The sequence below is a fragment of the Stigmatopora argus genome, chromosome 13 (assembly GCF_051989625.1).
Source record: "Stigmatopora argus isolate UIUO_Sarg chromosome 13, RoL_Sarg_1.0, whole genome shotgun sequence".
NCBI lineage: Eukaryota > Metazoa > Chordata > Actinopteri > Syngnathiformes > Syngnathidae > Stigmatopora > Stigmatopora argus.
This window is the reverse complement of record NC_135399.1, coordinates 7,829,904-7,857,659: the sequence shown is the minus strand read 5'-3', so window position 1 is coordinate 7,857,659 and position 27,756 is coordinate 7,829,904. Positions and strand designations below refer to the sequence as shown.

At 35.4% G+C, this 27,756-nt stretch overlaps 1 protein-coding gene across 1 annotated transcript; it reads left to right on the top strand.

The window, feature by feature from the left end:
• Positions 1–1,069: 1,069 nt before the first annotated feature.
• stx19 (syntaxin 19) lies at positions 1,070–6,077 on the top strand. Its single transcript, XM_077617138.1, has 5 exons — positions 1,070–1,232; positions 2,229–2,482; positions 3,048–3,284; positions 3,627–3,839; positions 5,123–6,077. Exons 2-5 carry the CDS (start codon positions 2,258–2,260, stop codon positions 5,357–5,359), a joined length of 912 nt encoding a protein of 303 aa, XP_077473264.1. The 5' UTR covers positions 1,070–1,232; positions 2,229–2,257; the 3' UTR covers positions 5,360–6,077.
• Positions 6,078–27,756: the final 21,679 nt, after the last annotated feature.

The window sequence follows — 27,756 nt, the reverse complement described above, 5'->3', positions numbered from 1 at the left end:
ATGAGAGCACCTTTTGAAACTAAGAAAACTGGTTTTGCTTTGTTGTCATAATATCTTGCCTTTAGGGATGACTGACTAATGGTTTACATAACATCACATGATAATTACATGCACAGGGGTATAGTGGAATTAATCTTCACCTGCATCATTTGGCAGAGTCATCATATATTTAATTTGACATTTAATTGTCATACTGAATCCAAACATCACCACCCACCAGAACTGAACTAAATGATGATTTCTAAAGTTTTAAAGGTTTTAATTGGCCCATATTGTGCTGGAGAAAATATGAATCAATTAAGTCAAGCTACTATGATGCAAAAAAAATGTAAATTAGACCTCAGAGTCAGACTAAAATATGCATTAAGGTTAATTAACTCTATGACCCTCTAACCTATGTTCTGCCTCAGAGGCACATTTAGCAACGATACCAACAACACGGCTCCTGCAAGGTTATGAACACACAGTGGGCTGAGGGGAAAAATGAAATATTGTAAAGTTTAACGTGACCCAGACAGAACTGGTGACCTCCCCAAACTCGTCTCATCCACAAACTCATGACACCCTACTTGGAGCGGCTCAGCCGAGTGTGTCGCTTCCCGCGCCGAAACGGCACAGAGGTTTTGGGGAGCTTGTCAGTTGAAATCTGTCAAAAGTACTCAGTGGACTTACTGGAGCCTAAGGAGTACAATACCCCAGACCCACAGGGCTTATCCTGTGAACTCAGATATCTCACATAGAAATCAACTTTGTGCATCAGAAACCTAACGCCCTGCTTGACAGTCCTATTGTTTGGCTCCTGCAAAGTACACAATACTTGTATTTGCTGTGCTCTATTTACCTGACCAGAAATTAGAGGAAGGATTACAAGTTCCTCCTCCTCTCCATGTTTTCCCTCCCTTTTCTCAACGGTGATCACGTCATCTGTTGTTTCTTTAGATAGGCAAATACGCCTGCAGTTTGCCCCTTTCCTAGTGGCTCTATCCAGACATTCCTCAAAAGGAAGGGAGGTGCTTGAGAAAGACTCCAAATGACTTCCTTAAAACTTCCACAGTTTGCGAGTGTAACTTTTCCTATGAGCGTTACCCAGCAGCTGGTGGCTGCTATCAAGGGATCAAACATGACGGATGAAAGATGACTTCATCCTACCTTGTTATCTATGGATTACATTCTCCAACATCTTCTGATAGGACAATCAATAATGAGTTGAAAGGGAATACTGAGTGTCTAAGGTAAATTCAACCAGCTATTTATGAAACATATAAATTACCATATATTCTTAAATTCTGAAAGGCTTCTAAAAGTTTATATGGTTCTCTTTGTTACAACCATTTGTTTACATGGCCTCACCCCAGCCTTTTGGGCAAATTCCAATCTCTCAATTCTCAAAAATGTTAGACCGATGCACATTTTATCAAATATTATGCTGTGCGATTTATGGCCTTATACTTTGCGCTTTTACAAAGAATAGACAATCTCACAAGGTGAAAGTTGACATTATTTGGTGGTCGAAACTCACACAAAAATCAAAATCAGAAACCAACACTTGTCTCCCTTGTCTTTCCAAGTCAGATTTACAATCTGCCATGCTTAATTACATGCTCGAATGCAATGCACTTGACCTTTCAGAGGGATTTTACGAATCTAACACTGGATCTTTGTTGGAAACAGGAGTGCCTCGAGTCTAGTGTTTACCTCAGGTTTGGACAAATATTCCTACTTTCAAGATGTGAGCTTAAGCTCTTAAGAGTGAGAACACTGAACTGTTTTTATAACATTGTCGACCTTGTCAAACAACACAATCCAATGTCCATAGAGGTTGCGTTTTGAAGTTTTTTTTATATTGCCAATTCATTTTTCCAAGCTAGACAAGACCCATATGGGAAAAATGACAATAATTGACTTCTAGATTGATAGTCCAGTTAGTTGCCTCAACACACAATATTTAAAACTTTTTAATGACAAATAACACAGAGAAACTGTTTAACTCATTGACTGCCAAGTTATTTGAACAGGGAGGGCTGATAGCAAATTAATGTTTATTCTCTGCCAATCCTCCCAGTTCAAATAGGATGTCTACTAGTAACACAATAATTCAAATTCACAGCAAAAGGATGAAAAGAGACACACAATTGGACATCCATCATGGTCAATGGCACTGTAGTTAAAGAGTTAAAGAAGAAAGTATCAAATTCCAAAGTGACAGAAGCTATTTCTGCTCCCTCAAGGAACAATCCGTGGCCAGCCATTTGCCACAATGAGAGACCGCTTGAAAGAGTTACTGGAGAGAACCCAGGAGTTTCCTGATTCAGGAAGCATAAGTTCTACCCCTGTGTCTGAGGAGGAAGATGACACTGACAAGTCCACGGTTCTCGGAGTCATAACACCCGAGGCTGTTTTATTTGAGGAGGAGCCACTCATTGACAATTTCCTGTCGGAAGTTCACCAAATGCGAAATGATATTGTTGCGCTGGAAATCGAGGTTAGTAAAGCTTAGAGCTCTGGGGTATTTTTGAGTCCAATCCATTTAGATTCAGAGGGGCAAATCCACATGTGTTCACTTGTCATCAAATAGTGAACAGAATACCACAACACCCCTACAAATAAAATGAACAGTAAAAAAAGACACTACTGCAAGCGGGTTATTTTTTAGGCTACAGTTATCTGAAAAACTGTCATTTTCACAAATGCCTATTTAACTTGATGTTCTCCAATTTACTATTGTTACTCTGGCATATTTTTTTTTGTTTCTGATAAAAAATCTGAAAAAAATTGCCCTCCCAAAAGGGAGACTTATACTCCAGGGTGACATATATATAGGTATATTTATTTCCTCATAATTATGCATTGCTTGGCTGGTGCGAATTCTACTCAGGTGCGACTTATAGTCCGAAAAATACTATATTACACCTGATGAAAAATTTACAGAAATATTTAAAATACTTAAAGTATTTAACATTTTCTGGTTTTGGCATGACCCTGGTTAAAAATCATTGATCATCATCACACAATATGTCGCATAGTTGTTTGTCTCTGATCTCAAATAGGTCCTTAAATTTAGCCAACAACAAAAGATGTTGGTTGCAACTATGCGGCGCTTCAGTATAATGAAAAAAGAGAGCAGCATAACAAAAGACATCAAGCTCCAAGCTGAGAGCCTCCACCGACGTCTGGACAAGCTTTCCAAACAAGTGCAAAAAACAGAAGAGCAGCACGGTTCTATTGCTGTTCGAACAAGAATACAACGCTCCCAGCATGCAGCAGTTTACCTCAAATTCCAGCAGGTTTGGAAATTAAACTTGCTTGTGTTTGCTTTGAAGCTATTTTCTGTTCGCACATGAAGTAAAAATGATTTAACAATAACTGGGCTGTGTTTTAGCAATACACACACACAAATGCTACTTCACATACAATTTTGTGAAGAGCACAGCATAAGTCAAAGATAAAAAGTCACACAACTAAAGTTGAAACACATTATTTACACTATATTCACATTATTACTGTTTTTTTTTGGCTGGGTGTCCAAAAGAGATTTAGATAATACCCAAATGTCTTCTTATTAATTTCCTTCTGCCACAAATCAAATCCTCTTCTTTTTTAATTTTTATTCTGCTACATTTATGCAGGTAATGCGGCAGTATAATGAAGGGCTGTTGACCAAGCAGGGGCGCTGCAAGGACTTCATTATACGGCAGCTAGAAGTCTCAGGAAAAGATATTACGGAAGAGGAGGTAAATGAGATGGTTGCTACTGGAAAATGGGAAGTCTTCAATGAAAACCTGCTAAATGATGCCAAAATCACTCGGTCCCAACTGTCAGAGATTGAACTGAGGCACAAGGTGAGAGTAATTACCTTTTTTTACTCATCCATTTACTTTTGTATGACTACATAATGTAAACTATACTCTTTGGCTGAAATAAACAGTGATAGACTAACTAAATATGCCCACAGTACCACACAGTAACTTTGGAATATTATCATTTACAACACTGAAACTAAGACACACATAAAATTATTATAGTATAGTAATAGTTTTTAGAATGGAGTTCCTCGTGTTTATGAGTAAATTTTAATTTTCTTGAAGTTTTTATTTTCACTTTAGTTTTTAGTAGTTTTATTATTATTTTTTCATTAATATGATAATTTATCAGGTGAATGATTCAAATAATAAAAGGAGTAAAATGTGGCAAAAACATTTTTTTAACCCTTGACTATAAATTTAACTGAGGAAAGGTGGTTTGTCTGTATGTTTGTATTCAAGATAAATGAAGAACGGATCGAAAGATTATTACCGAGGATATGTAGTAGAATATAACACGAAACAAGGGGAGGTGATCATTTTGGTGTAATGAGGTCAAAGTTCATGGGGTCTGAAATGGAATGCGCAATAACTTAATAACGGATTAGCCTATTTAACTCAAATTTTCAGGGTAGATGATATGATTAAAAGGGATCAAAGGTCACAGAGATCGTAAATATGGCATTGATTTAAATTTGACTGCTTAGATAAATGTCTGGTCTCTCAGGGTATAGTTAAATATAGGTAAGATTTATTTTCCTCCAATTCAGTTAGTTTCAATTAGTTGTAAAAACAGATTTACTATTTTTCTAAGTTTTCATTTTTACTAGTTTTATGAATTATTAGTTTTACTTCAGGTTTTTATTAGATTTTGTTGTGGTATTAGTTTTCCTAATTTAGTTATTTGTTAGGTGCTGGATGAAAGAGGAATAAAAAAAAAGATGGCATTTACTTCTTTTGAATTTTTGATGAATATGAAAATGCAGAACATTTAGAATTAAAGTTTTAGTCTTGTGAACACGCACAAAAAATAAATTCCTAATAATTGTATTTATTTGTGCTACTTAATAAAACTAATATACAGTCACAGTTTAAATAGATTTGATGTTAATGATTGTTTTTTGGTGGTGAATGAATTGATGCTTTGTGAAGTAAAAAAAATCCAAAGAAACAATGTACCTTGTAATTATCAGGCAGTTCATTTTTTTTGTTCGAGAACATGGAATATTTGACATCAAAAATATTTTTAAAATTATTGTTAGAGTTTAAATTATTCCGCCATCCCAGGACTTGATTCTTTATTTCATGCTATTACCCTGCAGGAATTGTTAAGCCTTGAAAACAACATGATGGAGTTGAAGGATCTCTTCATGGAAATTTTTATGTTGGTGGAGGAACAAGGGACCCAGATGGAGCACATCCAGACCAATGTGGAACGGACCCAAGATTATGTGGCAGCCTCTAATGAGAAGTTCAAGTTAGCCGCCAGGTACAAAAAAAAGAACCCTCTTCGTCAGCTCTGCTGCTGCTGTTGCCCTCCATGGAAATGCTGCTTTTAAAGTTGGACGAATTGGAATCCAGCGGCTGGTATTCAAAGTGCTTCCCTTACCTGTTGGAACTAAACAACATTGGAATTGAGTGCCATTAAAGTGAAGGTTACTGGTACCACAGTTCTTCCTGTTGAACACGGCAATGGCATAGACAGATTCAGCAGAGCATAGAAAACAATTAAGTGGGAAGCCAGGAATTGATATTTGACGTACTTACTTCTTTGAAGAGAGTGTGAAGTGACTGCTATTGGAAGAGACAGTTCAGTGAGTGCTCTTCACCAACATGACTGGTTATTTCAGAGACCTTCACTGTCATCCAAGAGATGTCACAAACAACACTTCTTTCTACCTCTGCAACTGTCACTGCTCCGTCATAAATTCCATTCACCACGTTTTTCTTCTGACCCATGCACTCCTTTTTTTTAAAAAAGAAAAAGCACTTTGCTAAAGCTCAAATTTTATAAAAAGTAGGTATTTACCCCAGCATAAATTAAAATAATTATCTTTTATGTCATAGATTGGTCATTTTTTTTGTCCAGTAGAGTCATTTTATTTTTACAATTGACTAATATAAATCTTTAAATGTTATTTAAAACATTTCTTGCACAATTTCTATTTATAATTTATGATGGTTTTGTGTAGAACCTGGAGTCGTTTGAAATCCTTGATTTTTCCCCCCACAAAATTAACAGTGTTATTACAATAAATATGAAAACAGTGATGATAATCAAGTGTCTTTATGAAGTCTGGTTGTGCTTAATGAACTCAAACCTATTTTCTTGGAGCATACTGTGCCAATAAACAGCTTAAGACACACATTAAGCCAATATGGAAATAAAAAAATAAAAAAATATATATATATGGATGAATAAAAAGCCACCTCATGGTGTAGGGGTTCACTTGCCTGACTTTGGTGCAGGCAGGTGTGGGCTCGGTTCCCGCTGGTGGCGGTATGATTGTGAGTGTGAATGGTCGACTGTCTCTCAATGAGCCCTTTGGCTGACTGGCCACCAGTCCAGGGTGTAGTCTGCCTTTCTCCCGACATCAGCTGGAATAGGCTCTAGCATGTATGGAAGATGAATAAAACAATCATTACAATGTGAAAACGTAAAGAACAAGTGACAAGAGCAATTCGGAATCTGGTGCACTTATGTATGATAGTGAACATGTTCATTGATAGCGCATCTCATAATCCGGTACACTCTATTTAAAAAAAAAATACTGGAAGTCAATGTGAATTATTGCATGTGAAAAAAGACAGGATGTATTGAAATTCATAAGATATTGACCAACAATTTATGGCAAGATACCAAAAACAAAAAAAGCAACATTAAATTACATTTTCAAAACAGGCAAAAGAAGAGTGTTTTTGTTAAATTAATTCCAAAAATATATATATATTTTTAATTTGAGGGTGAATCTGATTTGTACATACTGAATTATCTTTAAATATATATATATGGTACAGATATATTTCCATTGTAAATTGACTTTTAACAATGGATAGATACTTCCATGTCATGGTACACCAATAAAAAAATGAGTGATACCCTTACTCTGGTGTTTCACAGACAACAGATAAGTTGGGTGTGGCAATATGAAACAGGAAAAACAGGTTTGTCTGCGATTACCCCAGACAATTTGCCTCGGACTGCCACGAGACCTTATGTGCAAATACAGCATTTAACGTGGACCAAGAATGTGCACCTTTAAAAAAAGGATGGCTTTTTGAAAAACAAACATGTTTCAATTTGAACTTTGACAACACATAATAAGACAGACTGGCAGGATTGACATTTAAGTCACTTTGACATTTCTACCAGGCATTGGTCATTGACATCACGTCCAATAAACACTACCTATCAATACATTTTTGGGGGGTACCTGTTATTTACAACCATCCCCTTGGTCTAGTAAAGGAACCAGGTGGGCTTTCCATGAGATGCTTACTTGCATTTCACCACCATTATAAAACTGCATTTTTTTCTGAGCCTTGCACTGATTAGAGTGACATTTTGAAAGACAAAAAAATGAATGTCCTAAGTATGTATGTATGCCTTAATATGAGAAGGAGATGACAATACATAATTACGCTGCCTACAATAGTGTACTTCATAACCTCACACACGCACACTAACACGCACACACTGACAAAAACACAATTGAGAGCAGCAACAATGCCATCCAGTGTTCACTAACACGATTGCCAGTTGAATGTCTCCGTTGGCTCGTGTTTATATACTAAATATTAATATTTCTATACTTACTCCAGTGAGGACATTGGGAATAACCACTTTAGATGTATGGTACTATGTTATTTTATATATAGAATAGAATCGTTTATTGTCACTGTAAATATAGTCACCACACATATTGTGAAAATTAGTTGGCAGGACAATATCATTATAAATTATTGTAAAACAGTATAAAGCAATAAAAATGTCGTAAATATGTGTGTTATAGAGCAATCCACCAAAATAATTATTAAACTATGGCTATGAGAATTAAGCGCTATCAGTTATACAGAAAAAAAGAAGTTCTCAACAATTGGGTATTTATCTGGTGTACAAAAAAATAAACATGTAATTTGATACAGTTACACCCACAACAATACATGGGGAACTGGCACAATTAAAAATAATTTGCTAATTTGCTCTAGTTATTGGCTCACGTTGAAGGTGATAGACGGTCAACCCATTTTTTCAACTTTCCATTTGGGTTGAAATTAGTTAAATACTTAAGAAGGTCTATATTAAAGTTGCTTTCACATTTAATCATCACCACCACCCACTGTAGTAAAGAGTTGTTATATGAATATCTGGCAAGTTATGTTTTGTCTTATTTATAATTAGAAAATGTCAAAAATTGTCATAATTGCTAAAACAGTATTCATCAGACGGGGTTGAAAAATTGTGAATATAAATTTATATAGCATATTTCAACCGAGCACACACACACACACACACACACACACACACACACACACACACACACACACACACACACACACACACACACACACATACACACACACACACACACACACACACACACACACACACACACACACGCACACTTCAAAATTCACAGTGCTTGCTTTCTCCCTAACATTTTTCTGACATGAATTATTGTGAGCATTGGATATAAATAAATTACAGTTTTAGATTAGGGTTCTGGAAATTTAATTTCTCCTGCAACATTTTATTCAATACCCAAAAGACTGAACTCAAAACGTTTATTTGATAAACGTATCCTCCAAAAAAATTGAGACTCCACCATGACACCAGACAACACGTATCGTTCGTTATACGGTCCCAACCTCAGAGGAAATATTTGTCCAGTAGAGGGGGCTAATATCCAATAATTATAATGAGCCTTTTCAGAAATTAACGCAAACGTCTGTGACACACGTTGTGAGGGGATTGAGGGTACAAATTTGTCTCTGAAGACGCTCCCCCACTGTATACCAGTGGAAAAAAGAATTGCAAGATTCTAATAGGTAATTTCCTTTGCAATGCAATCAGACATTTAGCGTGTACTTTACATTTGTGGGTAAATATATTTAGTATTGATGTCTTTCCTGTCAAAAAAAAAACTGTACTAAAAAACAAGAATGGAGAAATAAATGCATTATGCTTTCTTTGTTTTAGTAAGTCATTCTTTTGACCTTGCAAAATGACTCACAAGCTATTAAGAACAAATAAGATGATGTTGTCTCAGCTTAGTCCAGTCATTGCAACACGAAATATGATCTTGACTCCATGTTCTACTTTGCCCTGTCGACAAATGCCACAGAAATTGATTAGATGGCTCCCAAAGTTTTATAATTTTATTTACTCAATTGGATAACTGAGAGGGGAAACTGTGTGCGGTCGGTCCAGAGTAGATACGGTAAGTGCATTCAGCACAATTCCTGCTATCATAATCAAAAGTGGAAAGTTATGTGTAGTCTACAAGTCAAATGTAATTGTGCTGTTAACATTATGATGTATTGTATTGTCTGGATGAATGTGCGTATCAAATTGCCTGGCTCGGCAAGATGGTATGAAATGTCTCTAACCAGCACAACACGTTACAAAACCGTGATACTCTCTGGCTCTGGTGTCAAACTGGTGCCCGGGTTCCAGATCCAGGCTGCAGCATTAATTTCTAAGGCTCGCAAAAGTAAATCATGTACACAAAAGAAAAAAATGCAAACTAGTATTTTTAACCACACAAAATCTAAATTACAAATGTAAAATAGAAATATTTACTGTTTGTAAAATAGAGAATGTTTACCCTTTTCCCACTTTTTTGTTTTCATTCAAAACTATAAGTACATAAAAGACAAAAAATATTTAAATGAATAAATACATATTTCAGTTTTGCCATGTTTAAATGAAAATATAATAAAAAAGGTTTATTGGTCCTCCATTGAAACCAATTAAAACTGAAAAAGAAAATAAAAAAAGAAGTGCTATTCAGAATCTCAATGGGTTTGAGGCTTTCAGTAGAATAGATGACTTTTTTTTAATGCTAAAATGTGCATTCCCTTCCAAAAATGAAATATAACAACGTATAATTTCAAAAAATATTTATTTTGACTCTCCCTTTTCTCTACTACAACCAGTAATGTCTAGGCATGTGACCTATTGACATAAAGGTCACACATAAAAAAAATAGCAAGAAATTGACAGTGATAAGAAAAGGAGACAGCACGTTTACTAAAGAAATGGCAATACATATGAAATGTGACAAGAAATGAACATGTTAGCAAGAGTCTGCAAAGAACTCTTTAAATAACAATTAATCCATAATCTTTGTGTTGTGAAGTGTGTTCCTAATGAAATATGACCTACAGCATGGGAATTGAGTCAACCCCAACCAAGTGTCACAGTGTAATGGATTACACTGGCTCGGCTCCAGTCGGGAACCACCTCAGGGTCTTCATAAAGCTCCTGACTCCTGGCCAGATTTTTGTTTGTCTCATACTACCACTGCTCCCTTTGCCCCATATCCAACGGACAGTGGATTCGGTTGGACAAATAGAGGTATGAAGCTAATAACTATTGGAATATGGGGAATCTATGTCTAAAACAAACAAAAACATCAATAAGATGACTGTGAGAAATTCCTCATATTTTATTATCAATAATTTAAAATGTATTGGTGCATTTTTTGAGTCAACCAAATTTTAATTTATCCCACATCTGATAAAGACCCTTCAAAGAAGAGACAGTGTTTATTTTTTATTTTGTGGTTCTTTGCATTCTTCCGTGAGTTCAAACCACATGCTCAAGTGAGCAGAACAACAAGGCGCTAATATTGCAAAAGTTTGTCGATTTTTTTCAGATAACTATTAACCCTTTATGAGGTATTCATTTAACTCATTGCCTACCGTTGACTGCAATAGTCATCTATCAATCTTTTACTGCCAGCCTGTCCCAAATAAAATAGATCGGATGTTCCAACTGGGATAACAATATAAATAATAATCAATACAATGATTTTACTCTCACAATAATACATGTTTTCATCTTAATAATATAATCTATATATTATAGTAATTGTACAAATACAATTTTGTGTTGACATAGTCCTTACGTTGCTAAAAGGCGAGGCCCGTGAAACCACTAGTTCATGGACCATAAAAATGAATAAAATAACAACTTTAATCCAGTTACTCAAAACAAAAAAATCTCTTGTAATAACACATTTTCAATAGTATTCACCTAAAAGTAGTTTTGTGTTGAAATAGACTTTAGGTTGCCAAGTGTCAACGTATGTGAAATCAATGTCACATAAATCAAACAATATAACGACTTTATTTATGCATTCATCTTCTTAACCTCCCAAGGGACGCAGGGGGTGCTGGAGCCTATCCCAGCTAATTACGAGCATTAGGAAGGGCCCAGATATTGAGGTAGTCTTTTGGCTTGGAAGCTGAAAGCTAGAGTATCAGAAAACATTCAATTGGTTGCTTTCTCCTCATCCACCGAGCCATCGTCTTTGAGGTGTGAAAATCCATAGTGCGACATCGCGGGGGTGGACTATTTAGTCAAAATACTCACGAGGCGCACTCATCCGTTATCGCCCTTCCACACGTGAATACATTGATTTGGTATTGGAATCCATCGCGCAATAAGAAGGAAAAAAAAGTGCACAGTCTGTTGGTAGCATAATAGTGACTGCTGACACATTTAACTGTGCTCCGTTTAAAGTGTGGAAATGGGAAGAAAAGAGGACTAGTGACAAATTGTCATGCTTTATCCAGAGCCAAGCTATTGTACATCCAATATTTCTACGAGATTTCTTAGAAAATGTTAAATACATGGAATTTAAATGATCCATCAGTGTAGAGGAGGTTATTGAAAATGGGAGGGATTCCACTAGATTGACTAGACTGAAAGCTATAATTTTAATTTATGCATTCAGTGAAAAGTGCATTTATGGATAATGGCAAAAATAGCCACATTGAGAAGAAATAAATAATTTAATTTGGGAGAATTATGAAAATACTAAATGTGATTCCCGTGAAATAATGCTACAATACAATGCAATCTCTATACATAGGGCAGATTAATATTGCATGCATGTGACAAAACACACACACAGACACACACACACACACACTACACTGGCAGCTAGCTAATTAGTTGGTATCTACTTAGCTGTTTAGTTAGTTGAAATGTATGTTATTTTAGAGTTAACAAGAGAGATTTGGATTTGCAATACATTTTAAATGTATTTATTATTTTCTGCAGTATTTCTTGGATTCTATACAAACAATCTGTCTAGGCAACAATTTCATTGTCACCAATTTTGCATTCCTATATAGTGTAATTTCTTCTCAAGTGCGCAATTACAGTCCCATTCATGTATCTCATTCTTCTTCTTCAGGCTTATTTCACTCGCACACCACTTAGTTCTTCCCCACTGAAGTTGCAGTGACTGTCCTGGTTGCATGGATGCTGGATGAAATCCATACGGAGGAATCCTGTGGAAGAAAATACAGACATCAAGTCATGATATCAAAATAACGCAGCTGCCACAGCATTCATAAACTCTCAGGACATTTTGACTATAGAACAGATGTTTTTCCAATATAGCAACATTCTTTAGATGATGGTTTTAAGGGCTTTTGGAGAGAGTGTTACTTTTCTTCACAGTGGACATCAGGAACTAAGAGATGGGATATAATCTATCTTGTCAGCAATCCCACAGTGAGGAGAGACATCTATCACTTCTGATATCTTGCACTTTTTGTGATTTTAAATCAACATGTGTTCTGCATGTGAAATATATGAATTTCCATCTCCTAATTAGCTATCGACAAGCCAATAAACAGAATCAGTTGTGAGAAAAATGCTTGAAACAAATCTTCCGGTAGTCTCGTGTGAAATCTGTTGCATGGTTCTGCATTTTGAATGACTGAGTTACCCACACATGTTTTTTATATACTTTTTCAGATTAGAATGTACCATATATTTGGATTATAGGTCGCACTTGAGTATGAGAAACATTAGCCTAAAATGCATAATTAAAAGAGAAAAATATATTAACTGCACTGGAGTAGGTTGCATTTTTCAGGAACAGGTTTTTTTTTATTCATCAGGAATCAACAACATCATTATTCCTAAAAAAATGGTAAAATAGGGAACAACAGACAAAAATATTATTACAAATACATACATAAATTGCTCTTGAATGTAAAAAAAAGTATGAATTATACTCTGGAAATTATATTATTGTGTACTGCACTAAGGGAGGCTGTCTCTCGTGTCTTTTTCATGTATTTAAAGTTGTATTTAAGCACACCAAACACTAATCGTCTTATCACACCAGCTATTTGATAATAAAGAAAAATTACAAAAAGTAATACAAGCTTTTGAATGACATCTCTGCTGACAGCTGTTCACAAATGGAGAAAGGTTTAGGCCACTGTACCATCTAAGGAGGTCACTGTGATAGAATGATCCTACACAGGTGCTGAAATCCATCCCCCTCACAAATGACAGTATGGCATGCAGAGTTACTGAAATATGTGCTGATACAGAGGGGCAACTGTGTCATCCTACGGGACTCAGTTGATGATTACTTTTTATCACTCAATATAAATTTTCTTTTTTTTCCAAATATTTAAACAGAGTCAATCAGTGAGTAAGATAATATCCAAATGGCTTTTTTAATATGTACCTAAAAGGTCAGTCAAACATACCACTGAAGTAACCCCTTTTGTGGTTGTTTCACCCTAACCTATGGCCAAATCTAAAAAAGTCGGTCTCTCCCCAAGTCTCTGAATTTCACTACCGAGGCAATAAATAAGAATAAGTACATGTTTGAAATGATGAATGGTCCTGACAGTTGAGTCATGAGAGCAATGATATCTTTGAGCATCATCTTTTCATCCCTTGACTCACCAAAGGAAACTGACGTGCTCGTTTTTAGAGTTGTTTGACAGATAAGTGAATTTTCTAAAGGGAGGTTAAAGCAGGAAAATGTCTTAACGGGCAACATCTTTATTTAAAAAAAATGACATATCTAAATGAGTTTATATAGAAGTGTCATATCATCTCATTTTCTCAACCGCATTATCCTCATTGGGGTCGTGGAGGGTGCTGGAGCCAATCCCAGGTGTCTCCGGCGGGGGACCCACTGAATCGATGGCCAGCCAATCGCAGGGCACAAGGAGACAGAAAACCATGCACACTCACATTCATACCTAGGGGGAACCTAGGGGCAATATCAGGCAATGAGAAGTTTTTTCTTAAAATAATATTTATATTAGTTTGAACTTAACTGAGAAATTGCTCTTTATAATCTGTTTAACTGTAAATTTAACACTAATCTGCTCATGCTTCATCATAGCAAGCTTGTGTCAACCTTCCACTGACCAAACCCATTTCTGCTTCCATCAGGAAAAGGACAAATGTGGTACTCTTGAAGGGTAGAGTCAGCGGTTTTAGATTTATACTTGGATTTAGAAGCTTTATAAAAATAGGGTCCAATATTTAATTCCTTTAATGTACTGTAAAGTCAGGTTTCCACAGAATAAATTAAAAAGTAAACTCATTAGCATACAATACATTGACATAAGCCTTTTTTTTTTCTTCTGTCCATATTTTACCCTCATCTTACATCTCTTTCTGTCTATTCTCTTTCTACCTCCCATTACTCATGGGTATTTCTGACAGCTGCCTTTACTGACACGTTTGCTAACAATGGACTAGTGAACACGGACAACTCAATCCACCTCTGTCCAAATATTTCAGACTGCCTCCATTCCAGATTTGAATCATTGGAAACGCCACCTCATTTCTTATTCATGTTTTTATAAATTATTCTCCCTGATATGAGCCCCAGTCACGTAAGGCAAAGCTGGAGACTGTCTCACACTTTGATAGAGAGATAAAGATGAAGAAAAAGTGGGGGAGAGAGGTATTAATAGACGTTCAGCTTGGGGAGAGAAATACATATTAGCAGGTTTGACAAGAATGATGCAAATTACATGTCCAGCCGTGAGTCGAGACAGATTCATACACAATTTGAAGTGGGATCTATTTTAATTCCTGTATGCAACTCTAAGCAATTTAGTTTTAAATTGGCAAGACCATATTTTGAAAAGAAAGATGGAAAAACAAACAAACAAACTAAATAAAACATACAATAATATCATGGGGCTGATTAAATGTATATTATTTATCATTTTATTTCATTGAGTCAATATTTTTGGTTTTCTTTTTTGTCACTAGAAAAAAAAAGTTAAAAAAATATCTCAGAAATTTAAACTTCAAGTACAATATTTCCTTATTAATCTGTCCTTTGTTACGCTTTGGTGCTTTCTTGTTGAACCTGCCATACAGAAGCACCAAAGCGTCCGATGCAGGAAGTGTGGTGTTTTGTGTCTCAGTGATGGATATAGACATTATGATTGTCTTTTTGCCTTTCTGAGTTCTGCTCCTCTGTGGATTGTTGTGTTTCCACTTCCAATACGCTATGGGAGATTCGTTGTCAGTCACGGATTTATGCTAGAACATGGTGTTATATAAATGTTTTGAGGAATATTTTTTTCTTGGATTTATATTCGGAAATAATACTATTATTTGAGAGATGACACCAAGGACTACTAGTAATGAGGTGGAAGCAGTAATATGTTTTATTCCATTTACTTACACGTGGAATATATTAAAATAAATCCATGGGAATATCCTGCTGTCTGTGCATTATTAAATGCTGGAGGGCATTGTAAGCACACCTTCATCTTAGCGCCCCTCCCCTTTCCCGTCAAAAAAAGGGGAAAAAAGTACTTTGTAGTTAAACAACTGGCCTGGATACATATCAAAAGGGTTATGATTCATCTATGATCCGAGTAAGAAAAGTTTACATTTGGCTTTTGGGGAGAGGGCAGCTGAGAATTCAGGATGCTCAATCAGAGGATTTGTCATCTGAGAAATACAATACTCAAAGCCATTGTACGTTACCATTGTTGTCACCTTCCTCCTCCAGACAAATAAACAATATACACCGAGACTAAACGGATGTAGGCGGCTCTCAATGGGGAAGTGAAATAACTACTTCGCGTTATTTTTAGCCTAAAAAACAAGAAATCCTAACAGAGTAAAGTTTAAATTGATGGAAAAGAAGTGTAATACTCGCGATATGAACTGAAATGGCTTTTCTAAAGTCATAATGTATCAAACCCACGCAGGCCCGAGGAGAAAAAGGAAACTCCGCACAGATAGACATGACCTGGATTTAAACCCGGGACCTTATATATGTATATATATATATATATATATATATATATATATATATATATATATATATATATATATATATATATATATATATATATATATATATATATATATATATATATATATGTGTATATATGTATGTATGTATATATGTATATATATATATATATATATATGTGTGTATATATGTATGTATATATATATATATATATATATATATATATATACATATATATACACATATACATACAGTAAACAGACAATGAATGAGAATGAAAATTTTGATATAGAAACAAATGCACAAAAAAAGATGTGTGCATAAAGTACTGCGTTCCAGTGATTCAAAATCCGTTCTCTATGATCACCACTTCATTTTGAAAAGCTAAATACTTCATGTCTGATTGCTTACTGAGCTAGCATCCGTGAAAGTTGTTGTCTAAGTTTGGTTTAAAACCACAATGTAAAGTATCCGTTTACCACAAAAAAGCAGAGCAAGAAAGCTGCTTCATGCATGCTGGGTCAGTAACATAGCAGATTGGTGGTCTTCTGATTAAAGCATGTCTTGTTGATATCACTATACCACTTTTAAGTAGATACCAGCTGCTGAGGCTTACAATGAAATACTTCTCTCAAAATAGAAATAAAACATCACAAAATATGTTCGTTCAGAAATGTTGATTGGATTAAACATGAAATGCGCCATGTGGACGTTTCTCTCTACACATCACACCGGTCAGCTGTGCACAAGTTTGAGATAGGATTAACAATAAAAGAAGGAGTGAAAAAAAGATTTCAAAGTTAAGTTCCTCAAAAAAGAAAGAAAGCCAAATAGCAGCGGCACGAGATGATAAAGCTCTGAAACATTGCACGGCAACAGACTGAAAGAGATCTTGTAGGTGTGTTTTGACAGGAAACAGCCCTGGTGTCATTGAATACCGCAGTTGGGCGTTTACTTCCCATTGATGGATGAAGAGACTCCAGTGGCCTGGAATCTAATGGGGAATGTAAAGCTGCTTCTTTTTCCATTAATTAAAACCATCACAAGTGCCGGTAACTAATTTATCTGTTCGTCGGTTTGCATGCTTAACTATATCTGGATTTATTACACAAGACAGTCAGATTGCAAAGGTAAGTTATTACTGTGTCATATGTGATAATTTCCTCATTGTCCATTAAAAACACTAAAGTAAATTACAAAAAAAAACTTGAACTTGTTTGGCATTGAATTTTCATGTTTCAGTGCCACTGGTGTCGATATAGTATGACCAATTCGTTGGGAGGGGCTGGCAGTGATCGTAGGATCAAACACCGAATCCTTGTCAGTGCACAATTTTCTGGTACACTGACTAAATTGATGAACACATTAGCTCAGCTTACGGTTAGAGAAATAGAGATATTCAATTAAATAAGCACCTTTCATTAAAAAATTAATTTGGGTTTGTGCAAATATAGTTTGTCATTAACATATTTTTTGTTTGAGCTAGTTGTAATTGCAGGCCTCGCAAATTTCTGGTTAAAAAAAAAAGATGTACACATTGCCATTCATGTGTGTTTTCAGATAATAGTTAATTGCACAGGGTGTCTCAAATAATAATAGTTGTATAATAACAGAAATGTAATTCCTTGAATACTAGATTACATTTGTTTCCATTATTTACATTTTGATTTTTTTAAAAACATAACATAAACATTTTAGGAATTCAAAGGTTGAGTTGTCAAAGTCAAATGTAATATTTTCAAATTCCACTGTTAGTAGTTTTGATTTTGTGAATGAGCATATTTACAAACAATTACGGGCAGCAACAATTGTATGATTATCCAAGGATAAAAAAGTCATGATTGCTCAGGTTCATTTTTTTGTCAGTTCATGTATATTTACTTGTACTGTATATAGTATACAGTGTTTATGCTTCTGAGGTCATATTGCATCCAGATGTCATAGCAAATCAGTTTAAGTCAGACAGCCGAATGTGTTTCATAAAGCACACAGCAGATGTAAACCCCTTCATAGCTTTCATCAATGTGCCTCCACTTGCCCAGATACTGAATGTTAATGCATATAATTAGATTAGCTAGATTCACTTATTTAATAAGAGATATGTGATGATGCGTTAAGGGCTTCCCTGTGTTCTGAGCATAGTCACATTTATTTAACTGTGGAAATTGTTTTGAAATGATTCATCTTTTTTATATTACAAAAATATTGTAGTATTTTTTACACCACTATAATTGCAATGTGCAGAAATTATGTGGTTAAGTCTTTCACTGCCATTGACGATGATACATGTCCAATCATGTGACTCCTTTCATCCCCTATGCAGTAAATTCAAATACATTTTTCAACAGTCGATCTCCAGTCCCTCCCAATTGAAATGGGTTAGACATTGATCACTCTTAGTGGCAGCCAGTTAAACTTCAATAGAACATAATCCGTCACCCCAGGTTACACCATCTTAAATAAATTAATCGCAGAGAATGTGCGTCAGATCCTGTTTTCTTTTCTCATTTCCTGGGAGTGGGTATATGTGCTTTTTTTGTCTTGAAGTTCCTTATAGAATGTCATGGCTGGATCTGCTTAGCACCTGCTGCCGATTATTCTTCAAGGAGGATATTTATATGTAAGAAAGACAGGAGTGGTACACCGGGAAAGTGTTCATAGCATTTTGCTGCATCCGTGTGCATTCGAGTGTTCCTATCATCAGTTAATCGGCCTTATATGTATTTTCTAAGTACTACACCATATGTTCTGCTGTAGTTGGTTCCCTTTATTATGTGAAAGTTTATATATTTTTTGGTTTGTGTTATCTTCAGTTACTTTGCTTTCACTCTCAGTTTTTTTTCCAATGCTGACCTGCTCTTTTTGTTAAAAAACTAGGTAAATTAACCCAGTTTTTTAACGATGATTTTGGAATGTAACCGTTGATGCAGGCCTAACAGCGGGAACATGTAATAGCATTCCTGTTTCCCCCCAACACCATGAGGACCAGTATGAAAAAGAAAAAAAATCAAATCTCTATTCCACACCATTTCTTTCATGCCCTCTCCTTGCCCTTTCTTCTGGTCAGAGAACATGTCAACAAGAGATGGGGTCATGTCATCCACAGAATGTGATGATGACAGGAAGTCACTCGACCACACACCTGTAACAAATCATTGTCAGCTTGATGTCCGACCACCTGCTCCCACATTCATTTATTTCACCGGTTTAGGTTGTTATAATTCATACGAAGGATGTTTAAGCCAGAAACGTGTGTCAGATTCTCTGTTTGAGCTAAGAGTCAACAATGCCCTTATGCCACACCTAGTTAAGTCTGAGACCAAATAAAAATGTAATAAAAACACTTTTTCCTCACATCATCTAATGCATTTTTATTGTTTAATCTACAGTATGATTTTACTTGCTAGTTGACCCACTTTTCCCAGCAACTGAAATGACACATCCATGGTAATAACATTGTTGAAGGTGGTGTTACACTGTTGTTAGCTATTCTCATCTCATCTCATTTTCTGAAAAATGTAAAGAAAAAAATACATAAAAATAGAAAAGATAATCTTGAAATGTTAACAACATTAAGTTGCCAGTGTTTGTGAACACAACACACCAGTAGATGCTCTGATTAACCCCAAAGTGTCTGACATTTTTGGAACTGATAATAACCAATTCGGCCATGGCATATCATTGTGGTATTTTGTCAGAAACAAAATGAGATTCGAGTAAATCCCTTATGTTATTCTAGTAATCCTGTGTCTGCTTTCCAACAGGGCATTTGAGCCTTTGCACTGCGAATCAGTAGTAAATACTATTTGCACAGTTCTTATCATATACCCATCTACTGTCATAAAAACCTAAAACTGAAACATGCCTCAACTTTCCCAGGTTCACACATGGCTACAATATTTCAGCTAAGATAACATAAAGGGTCAGAAAACCACCAGAGATTAATCCAAAGTTTTGGGATCTAGATCTGAAAAAAATATATATCAAGGTCACAATATGTAAATTTATTTTGGAAAAAAATGCCCTCCTGCCTGGTTCTTAGTTTAGTTAAAGTAGACAAAGCCGAAGAACCTGGACAATGAAAAACAACACATCTGTTCTTCACTATAGATGCAGGGGACCATCTCCAGCTGCTTGCTTAATGAACAGTTTCTCATAACCTGAACACACACACACACACAGACATACACACAACAAGGCTGTGAGCATGAACATTAAGATGTTGTAATTTTCGGGATAATTAGTTAGACTGTCAGTTTTATGGCTGTACCTTGCAAGCAGCAAGATTAAGCCTTTGAGACCTCCTGCCCTGCTGCTCACACTCTGCTCTACCATTGTGGGTGAAAAGAATAGAACAGGGCAGAGGCATGGTGGGAGCCAAAGTATACCACAGAGAACAGTATTCCAGTTCTTGACTTTAATTAGAAAAAGCTCATTTAACGTAATCTCCTCTCATCTCTCATCAGTATTTGGAAACTGTAATACCTTGAATAGGTCATATCAGACAAACCTAGCTTCGGTTTCACGTATTGTGTTCAAAAGGGTTGTGAAAATAGATGAAACAGAGAGGCACTGATGCAAATGGTGCTGTCACTGGCAGGGAAACAGAGGCTTCCATGATTAAATTAAATTATCAATGTAATTACATATTTTTAATAATAAACAAAAGATGGAAAAACTTGAAACATTCGTTTGGTATCTATTTTTCCACTTTTGGATTTAAAGACAAAGGGAAAAACATTTTAATCTGCGTCTTTTAAAATGAGAGAATGGATTTAGACACTTTTTGATACATGATTGATTGATTGTGATACAATGTGTAAAACAAGATAAATTAGCATAGAAAACATGAAATCAACTCTAGTCTAACAAAAAACATTCAATTGATCAACATGATTTATTTCTCGGGCCACATAAAATTACACCGTGGCCTTATCTGGCTGTGGGGCCGCCAGTTTAACATTTCTGGCTTACATCTTTACTCAGTGTGCCTTTTTGCCAAACATTAGTCACAGAATATCCAAACAAAAGCCCAAGTGAACTCTTTTAGATACATTTGAATTATGAACATTTCTGCATTAAAATTGACAAAACCCAGTCCTCCATTTCACTTAATTTGTAAGCCATCTAAAACTAGAACAAAAGCTAATTACAACTATGATTTAAAAGATTTAGCTGTCATTTGAAACCCACATTTGGAAATATGTAAATATACAGGAGAAATCATTATTCCACATAATAATTCCCAAAGAGAGGGGTCTATTACTAAATATGTGACTCATGCGGGTTGATTAAAATGAAAAACGGAAAAAAAGGAAAAGATAGTGGTCTGTCCTCTCAGATAATTCCTAACTTCAATTCCATGTGTTTAGATGGTAACCTACATTATCATTTGTCTTCAACTCTAATATTTGACACTGGATACATTAACCGCTCCAAAGATTCCTGCTAAAAAAACAATTGTGTAAACGTGTTTCATTGGGAATCAATTTCCAGAAAGTGTGAAAATAGAAACTGTCAACACTTCAGATGGAGCATTCCAGAAAGTAAACTGTAAGGTTAATCCATATCAAATTTGAGGCAGAATGTAATAAAGCTGGACAATGATGTCTAATACAGAGCAGTTCAGTACTGTTGTCCTATGCTTGGTTTTAAATATAAAGGCAAAAATATGCATCACATTATCATTTAAAAAAGTATAAATTAAAAAAAGCACTTATTTCTATAAATGAAAACTTGTTTCACCATATCCTGGTTTGGCCAAAAATTGCATAAGTAATATTAATTCTCAACTCTTTTAGTGCTGCAGACAGCAATGGACATCCAATCCATTTTAACTGGGAGAACTGAATGAATGAATGAATGGATTGGGCATCTATGTACATGTGACAAACTACATACAATTCACTACAGAAGGATGAAGTTAGTCACATGATTGGATGTCTATCATCTTTAATGATACTGAGAGGGTTAAAATGGTCAAATTGACAATATTCCGTTCATTAAGGAAAGACAATCAATACTAAACAATAACAAACATCTAACTGCAAGACCCGACTTTAAGATCTAGAAAAATATATATAAATTCTCAAATTTCAAATTCTGCTTTTCTATATCAATGCAGCTCTCTTGTGAAGCTTATCTGTGATTCTATTTAGGTCGACCAAACAACAATAGCACAGTGCAAATACCATGTGTAGCACTGTGAAATGATCAACAAACAACAAGCCGGAATTCGCTACTCTTATACAATTTGCCATCATCCATGCCTTGGTGTCTCAACTTGACATGTTTGAATCATTTTGGTTATGCTCTGACAACCACTACTCCTATCAGGCCCACTTGTATCTGATAAATAAAATGGGCAAGTGTTAGCATTTGTCATAAAAAAGGATGAAACACACTTCAGCAATAGGAATTGTTTTTCTAGTTCTAGTTGAATAAGACTTAACCACAGTCGTCATCAATATGCAATCTTCTAACATGACAACCCATTAATGTAATCAGTGGGGTACCAGTAATTCTAATGGTTAAAAGTCTATAGCTAAAGGGGAGTAAATGATCGCTTAGTTGTCAGTCAAAAGGGATTGTACACCGTCAAGGTTAGCCAATGAATAAAGATTAAATCAGTTGTACATATAATGTCTCGGTGGATGTATTTTTATAGACTAATTAACTTCTTTGTTTGCTTCATCTACAGAGACCAGACTGTTGTGTTAAGACACTACAATCCTCACACCGATAAAGGCATCAGGGTCATCAAACTGACAAAGGACAACAAATTGCTGATGATTGATGGAATTACTTGTCTGCTAAATAATAATTTTTGATTGACTGTAGAATTGCAGTCAAGCCTCCTCACGTTACCAAATTCCAAAACCACACACTCAGTTATGATTTAAGTTTCCAGAGCAAATATGTAAAGGAGTTGGTAGGAGGAATATCGAAGCAATGATGGACACTTAAAAAAAGATTGTCCAAAAGAAGAGAGTATTTGAGCTGAAAGAAACTGAATAAACGGTTGCAATTTTCAGGATAATATTTCATTTTGAGCACACTTGTGGCAGCATAACAATAACCCGACTTTTATTTGAACTCCAGTGAAAGGATGAATATCAAGTGAGACTTCTGAGGTTTAAGTCCTGATTTCTTTGGATTTTATGGAAAATAAAATGCCTCAGGAAACACTCACTCTAAAAAAACAAAACAAAAAATAAATAAATAAATCATAATTTACCATAGGTAACATTTTAAAGATTATTCATGTTTATACATGAACTTTTTATAGTGTTCTATCCACTTACCACGATTGGGTTTGGAAATTAGGAGGAGATAAAAGTACAGAGAGAAATCCCACATAGGTATGATGGGAAGAACACACAAACTCCACAGATAGACACTGGACATACTGTATAAAAGAAAAAGAAAACTGTTAATACTGTGATTTTTTTTCACCTAAAAGAACATCCTTGATGGAAAATGTTCAGTGTTGGAATGCACAATTACTCTCACAGCTGGCATAATGACGGGGCACAGTGCTGCAGTAGTCATTATGTAGCCTTGCATGTAGTGAAGTACGAACATATGGGTCAGATTCCTTGCCAAAGTCATCTTACACATTAAATAAACACCAAACAGTACACCCACGAAGGGTTGTAATGTGTTTTCTCCAGCACATAAGTTGGTACAAATTTCTTGACTTAGCGCCAACTAATGGACTGGCATGCACATTAGACAGTTTTGAGTTGTATGTTTATTGGGGTAGTGTAGTCTTGAAAAAACATTGTTTTTAACCGTACCCTTAACTTATTGGCTGCTATTGACATTGACACGTCATTTTGACGTAAATTGAAATTATTTTTATCTCAAAATGACATTGGATGATGAACATTCGTTCACTCGCTACCAGTCTCTCCCGCTTCAAATGGATTGGATGTCTAGCACAATCATTGGCAGCCAATGAGTTAAGCAGGATAAATTATTTCCAGACATGTTTTTATTAATGCACTTTCTCCACTCATAGTACCCATTTTATTGCATTGGGCTCTGTGTTGAGCGTTTATTGATTTTAATACCCTCCATCTTCCTACCCGTCTTTATTTGCACTCCCTACAGCTAGTTGGCAGACCAAGATGGTCTTTTCTTAAAAATAGAAATGCCTGTGCTTTGTTTGTTGAATTTCCTTAATGCCAACAGGGTTACTGTTTCATTCTCTTCCCAAGCTTCAGGGATACTCCCCAATATCTATAGTACATCGCTGCCTCCCCTGATCCATAAACATGCATTACATATTATTTTCCCATGTTTAATTAAACATTTTCATCCAAATATATGTACATTTCCTATGATGTTTTACAGGATTTATGTTAAACCAGAAGTAGAATTCAAAGCAATAAAATGATGCAAATATGCTGTGAGGAATATATTCAGTTGTTAGATTCCATGTTGTCCTATGCTTCCTCTTTTTGTAAGGCAGGTGTGACAAACTGAAGGGTTTTGATTAAAAAAAAGGAATTACAATTGTCAAAAAAATTGAGGGCATTTATTTATTTATTATTATTTTTGCCTGACACCATCAAAGAAAGACATATTAGTTGAATATTTATAACGTTTGGTCAACATAATGATCCTTTGACGGAACCCTTTACTACAATGTGGGCCGCGACAAAGATGACCTTTTAACATTCTTTTTGTATCATACCAAAACTCCTCAATAGAAAAAAAGAATTGTAGAGAACTCAATATTCTACCTTTTCAGCGAGAGCATAACTGTGGGGCAAAGTAATAACACATCGTGTGGTAAAGTCTTTTTCACTCCGCTAACCTTGGATGAAATCTCAGATGAGAAGAAAATACTATTTTCACCTCACTCTTGAGTCAGAAGTGTCCTCACTATGAATTATGAGTGTGGTATTTGTGTGCTGGTGTACTATTTTAAATTATACTTGCCCCACAGGGCATGTAATTACTAGTTTATTCGTAAAAGTAAATATATAAATAGATAAAATTTGGCATTATATATTTCCACAAAATGATAAGAATATATCCTACAATTTTAACAGCAACAAAAAAAATGCATTTTATGAGTTATTTAAAAAATATATTTTTACTGCATGGTTCCTCGTTTTGGCTATTGCCATTGTCTTAAAATGAGGCTCACAGTTAATGTTGTTTGCAATAACCAACCAAATAATCATTAAATGAAGAATTTATGCCTTCCGGCCAACAGCAAAGTGTTTTTGTGTTTAGCTTATTCTTTCATAGGTTACTTGGTTCATAGAAACTTGATATCTCAGGAATGCCTCTGGGAAATTTTGTTACATCTGGCATTGGCATACACACGGCCGCTGAAAGGATTCATAATATTGTGTTGGTCTGAATTTACGGTCAGTATCATATCCCAAAAGATGATTTCTCATAAACAATCATTAAATTCAACTTTCATTGAATACTGTCTGAGAGGCTGGTATTGATCATGAAGCAGCACATCTAGAACAACTATGAAATTGTTATGAAAACACATACACCAGCAAGAGAGCAATAATTCAAACCTTTATGGGTTTCTCCAGCATTTTAAACTGTGGAACTTAAATAGAAAAAAAATGTTCCCCTCCAAATACACATTTAGTTTTTTTTGCCGCTGTCATTGCATTTTTTTTCACTTTTTTCCCCTCATGTTTTAATAATTGTTTATTTATTCAGATACAGTTCCATAGTGACACTGGAAATACACCCTAGACCAGGACAGGATCTTACACTGCATATCTTCTGGAAATGCTGACAGTGTAATGGCAGACGGACAATTCGAAATATGATTTATTTTGTATGAAACACGGCTCTGAGATCTGGGAACACATCTGTTCTCTTCGCTGGTTGCTCTGCGGGTTGATCTGTTTTAACTACTCCACTGCTTTATAAACAAAGAGAGAAAATGCACTAATGGAAAAGTTGCGAAAACTATAGGGTGGAGTCCAAAGGCATTGAATGGACCATTGAGTTGCCATTGGTTCATAATAATTTATAATAGAGCGTGATGATGGATCCAAAGTATACAAAAGTAGAAGTTAAAAGCTGAGTTTTATAGTAAAGAAATACAATTTCTTCATTAAATGCATCTCTTCTCTACTTAGGTTTAGTTGCAGATATCTATAGTTTTATTGAGTGCCGTATGATAAGGTTGGATGTTAAAAAAGGAAACATTTCTTGTTCTTTTACATTAATTATCAATATTTTTTATTTTTATTTTAGCAAAGATTTGTTTTAATTTGTTTGTTTTGTAAAAAAATAAATTGTAAAATGGGAGCAATTTAACTACAGTAGACATTGTGAAGAATTTCGTCATGGGTTAGGGTTAAAATATTCACATATATCAAAACAGTGCCAAAATTCATAACTGATACACATATAATAGTACCCAAAATAACTCCAACAATAACCCTAAAGCCGTTGTATCCAATAAGAAGACATAATTTCTTGCTAAAGCACAATTCAGTTTTGGTTAATCAAGAATCTGGTAAAATATACAACTAATTTACAACAATAAATTAAAAACGACTGACTATTTAGTTTGCATCCATACATTCTAAAATGATAGTAGCACAAAAAAATGCAAACAACAAATATTGATTCATTTACAACACCGTTTGCATTTATACAATTGGCCAGAAAGACATCTGTGTCAGCGTTGACAAGGCCTATGGGTGGTAAATGATGAAACTCCAAATTCCCCTCCATGTTCGTGGGTGTTTATATACCGGACCCACAGTAGGATGTCTTTTTTTTCACAAGTTCATTCCTGTGTCTAGCACTCATCTTTGTCCTTGGCTCACGTGTCATATCTCTTTCTTGCATCAGTTTCTCTCTTTTGCTGTCTCTCAGTGGGATTTTGGACCCTAAACTACTTTCCCTGTGGCCTATACAACCTCTTAGGTCACATCCTCCCATTACTGACCTTCAGAGTCAAGCAGCCTTGGGAAAGCGTTGGCGGACTGATTTACTGATACACGGGACAGTGCTGCTCCAAAGAGGTCAGCAGGGGCTCGCATTGCCTCACTATCCCACCATCGAGCCCTGTGCTTTGGATTAGTCATGATTTAGTGATAGTTCTGGATCCATGGAGCAATGTTAGCAGAGATTGTGGGAGGCATGTGTGGGGGATGGGTTTTCCGTGCACCTATGTCACTGACATCATCAAAGATCATGTTTTTACGTGACTTTGAAATATTAAACGCAATAAATGTAGTTTTGCTTTTTGCTTCAAGTTGTTATAGTGCCAGATGACTGAAGATTTGCAGTGTTGAAATTATAAATATTTTTTTTAGTCACCAACCCCTATTAAGGTCAAAGGTCAGAACCACTGGAGTTTAAAAATGTAGTCAAGTTTGAACTGAAGTGGGTTAAATTCTAATCAAAATATTTGGGTTGTTTCATTAAAAAAGCCTAATCATTGTAACAAAAACTTTTGTATTTTGCCCATATATTTAATTGTATTTATGCACAGATGATATATTTATGGCAGTCAAGTGAATGTTAAGGCACTAAACTGTGGCAAAAAAGTGGAGGTGAGGATGATATAAGCCAGTGCCAACATCCATAACATATTAAATAGGCCACATGGACAGAATTACACAACAGAACAGACAGTACATGGCAGTGTTGTGTGATTTTATAAC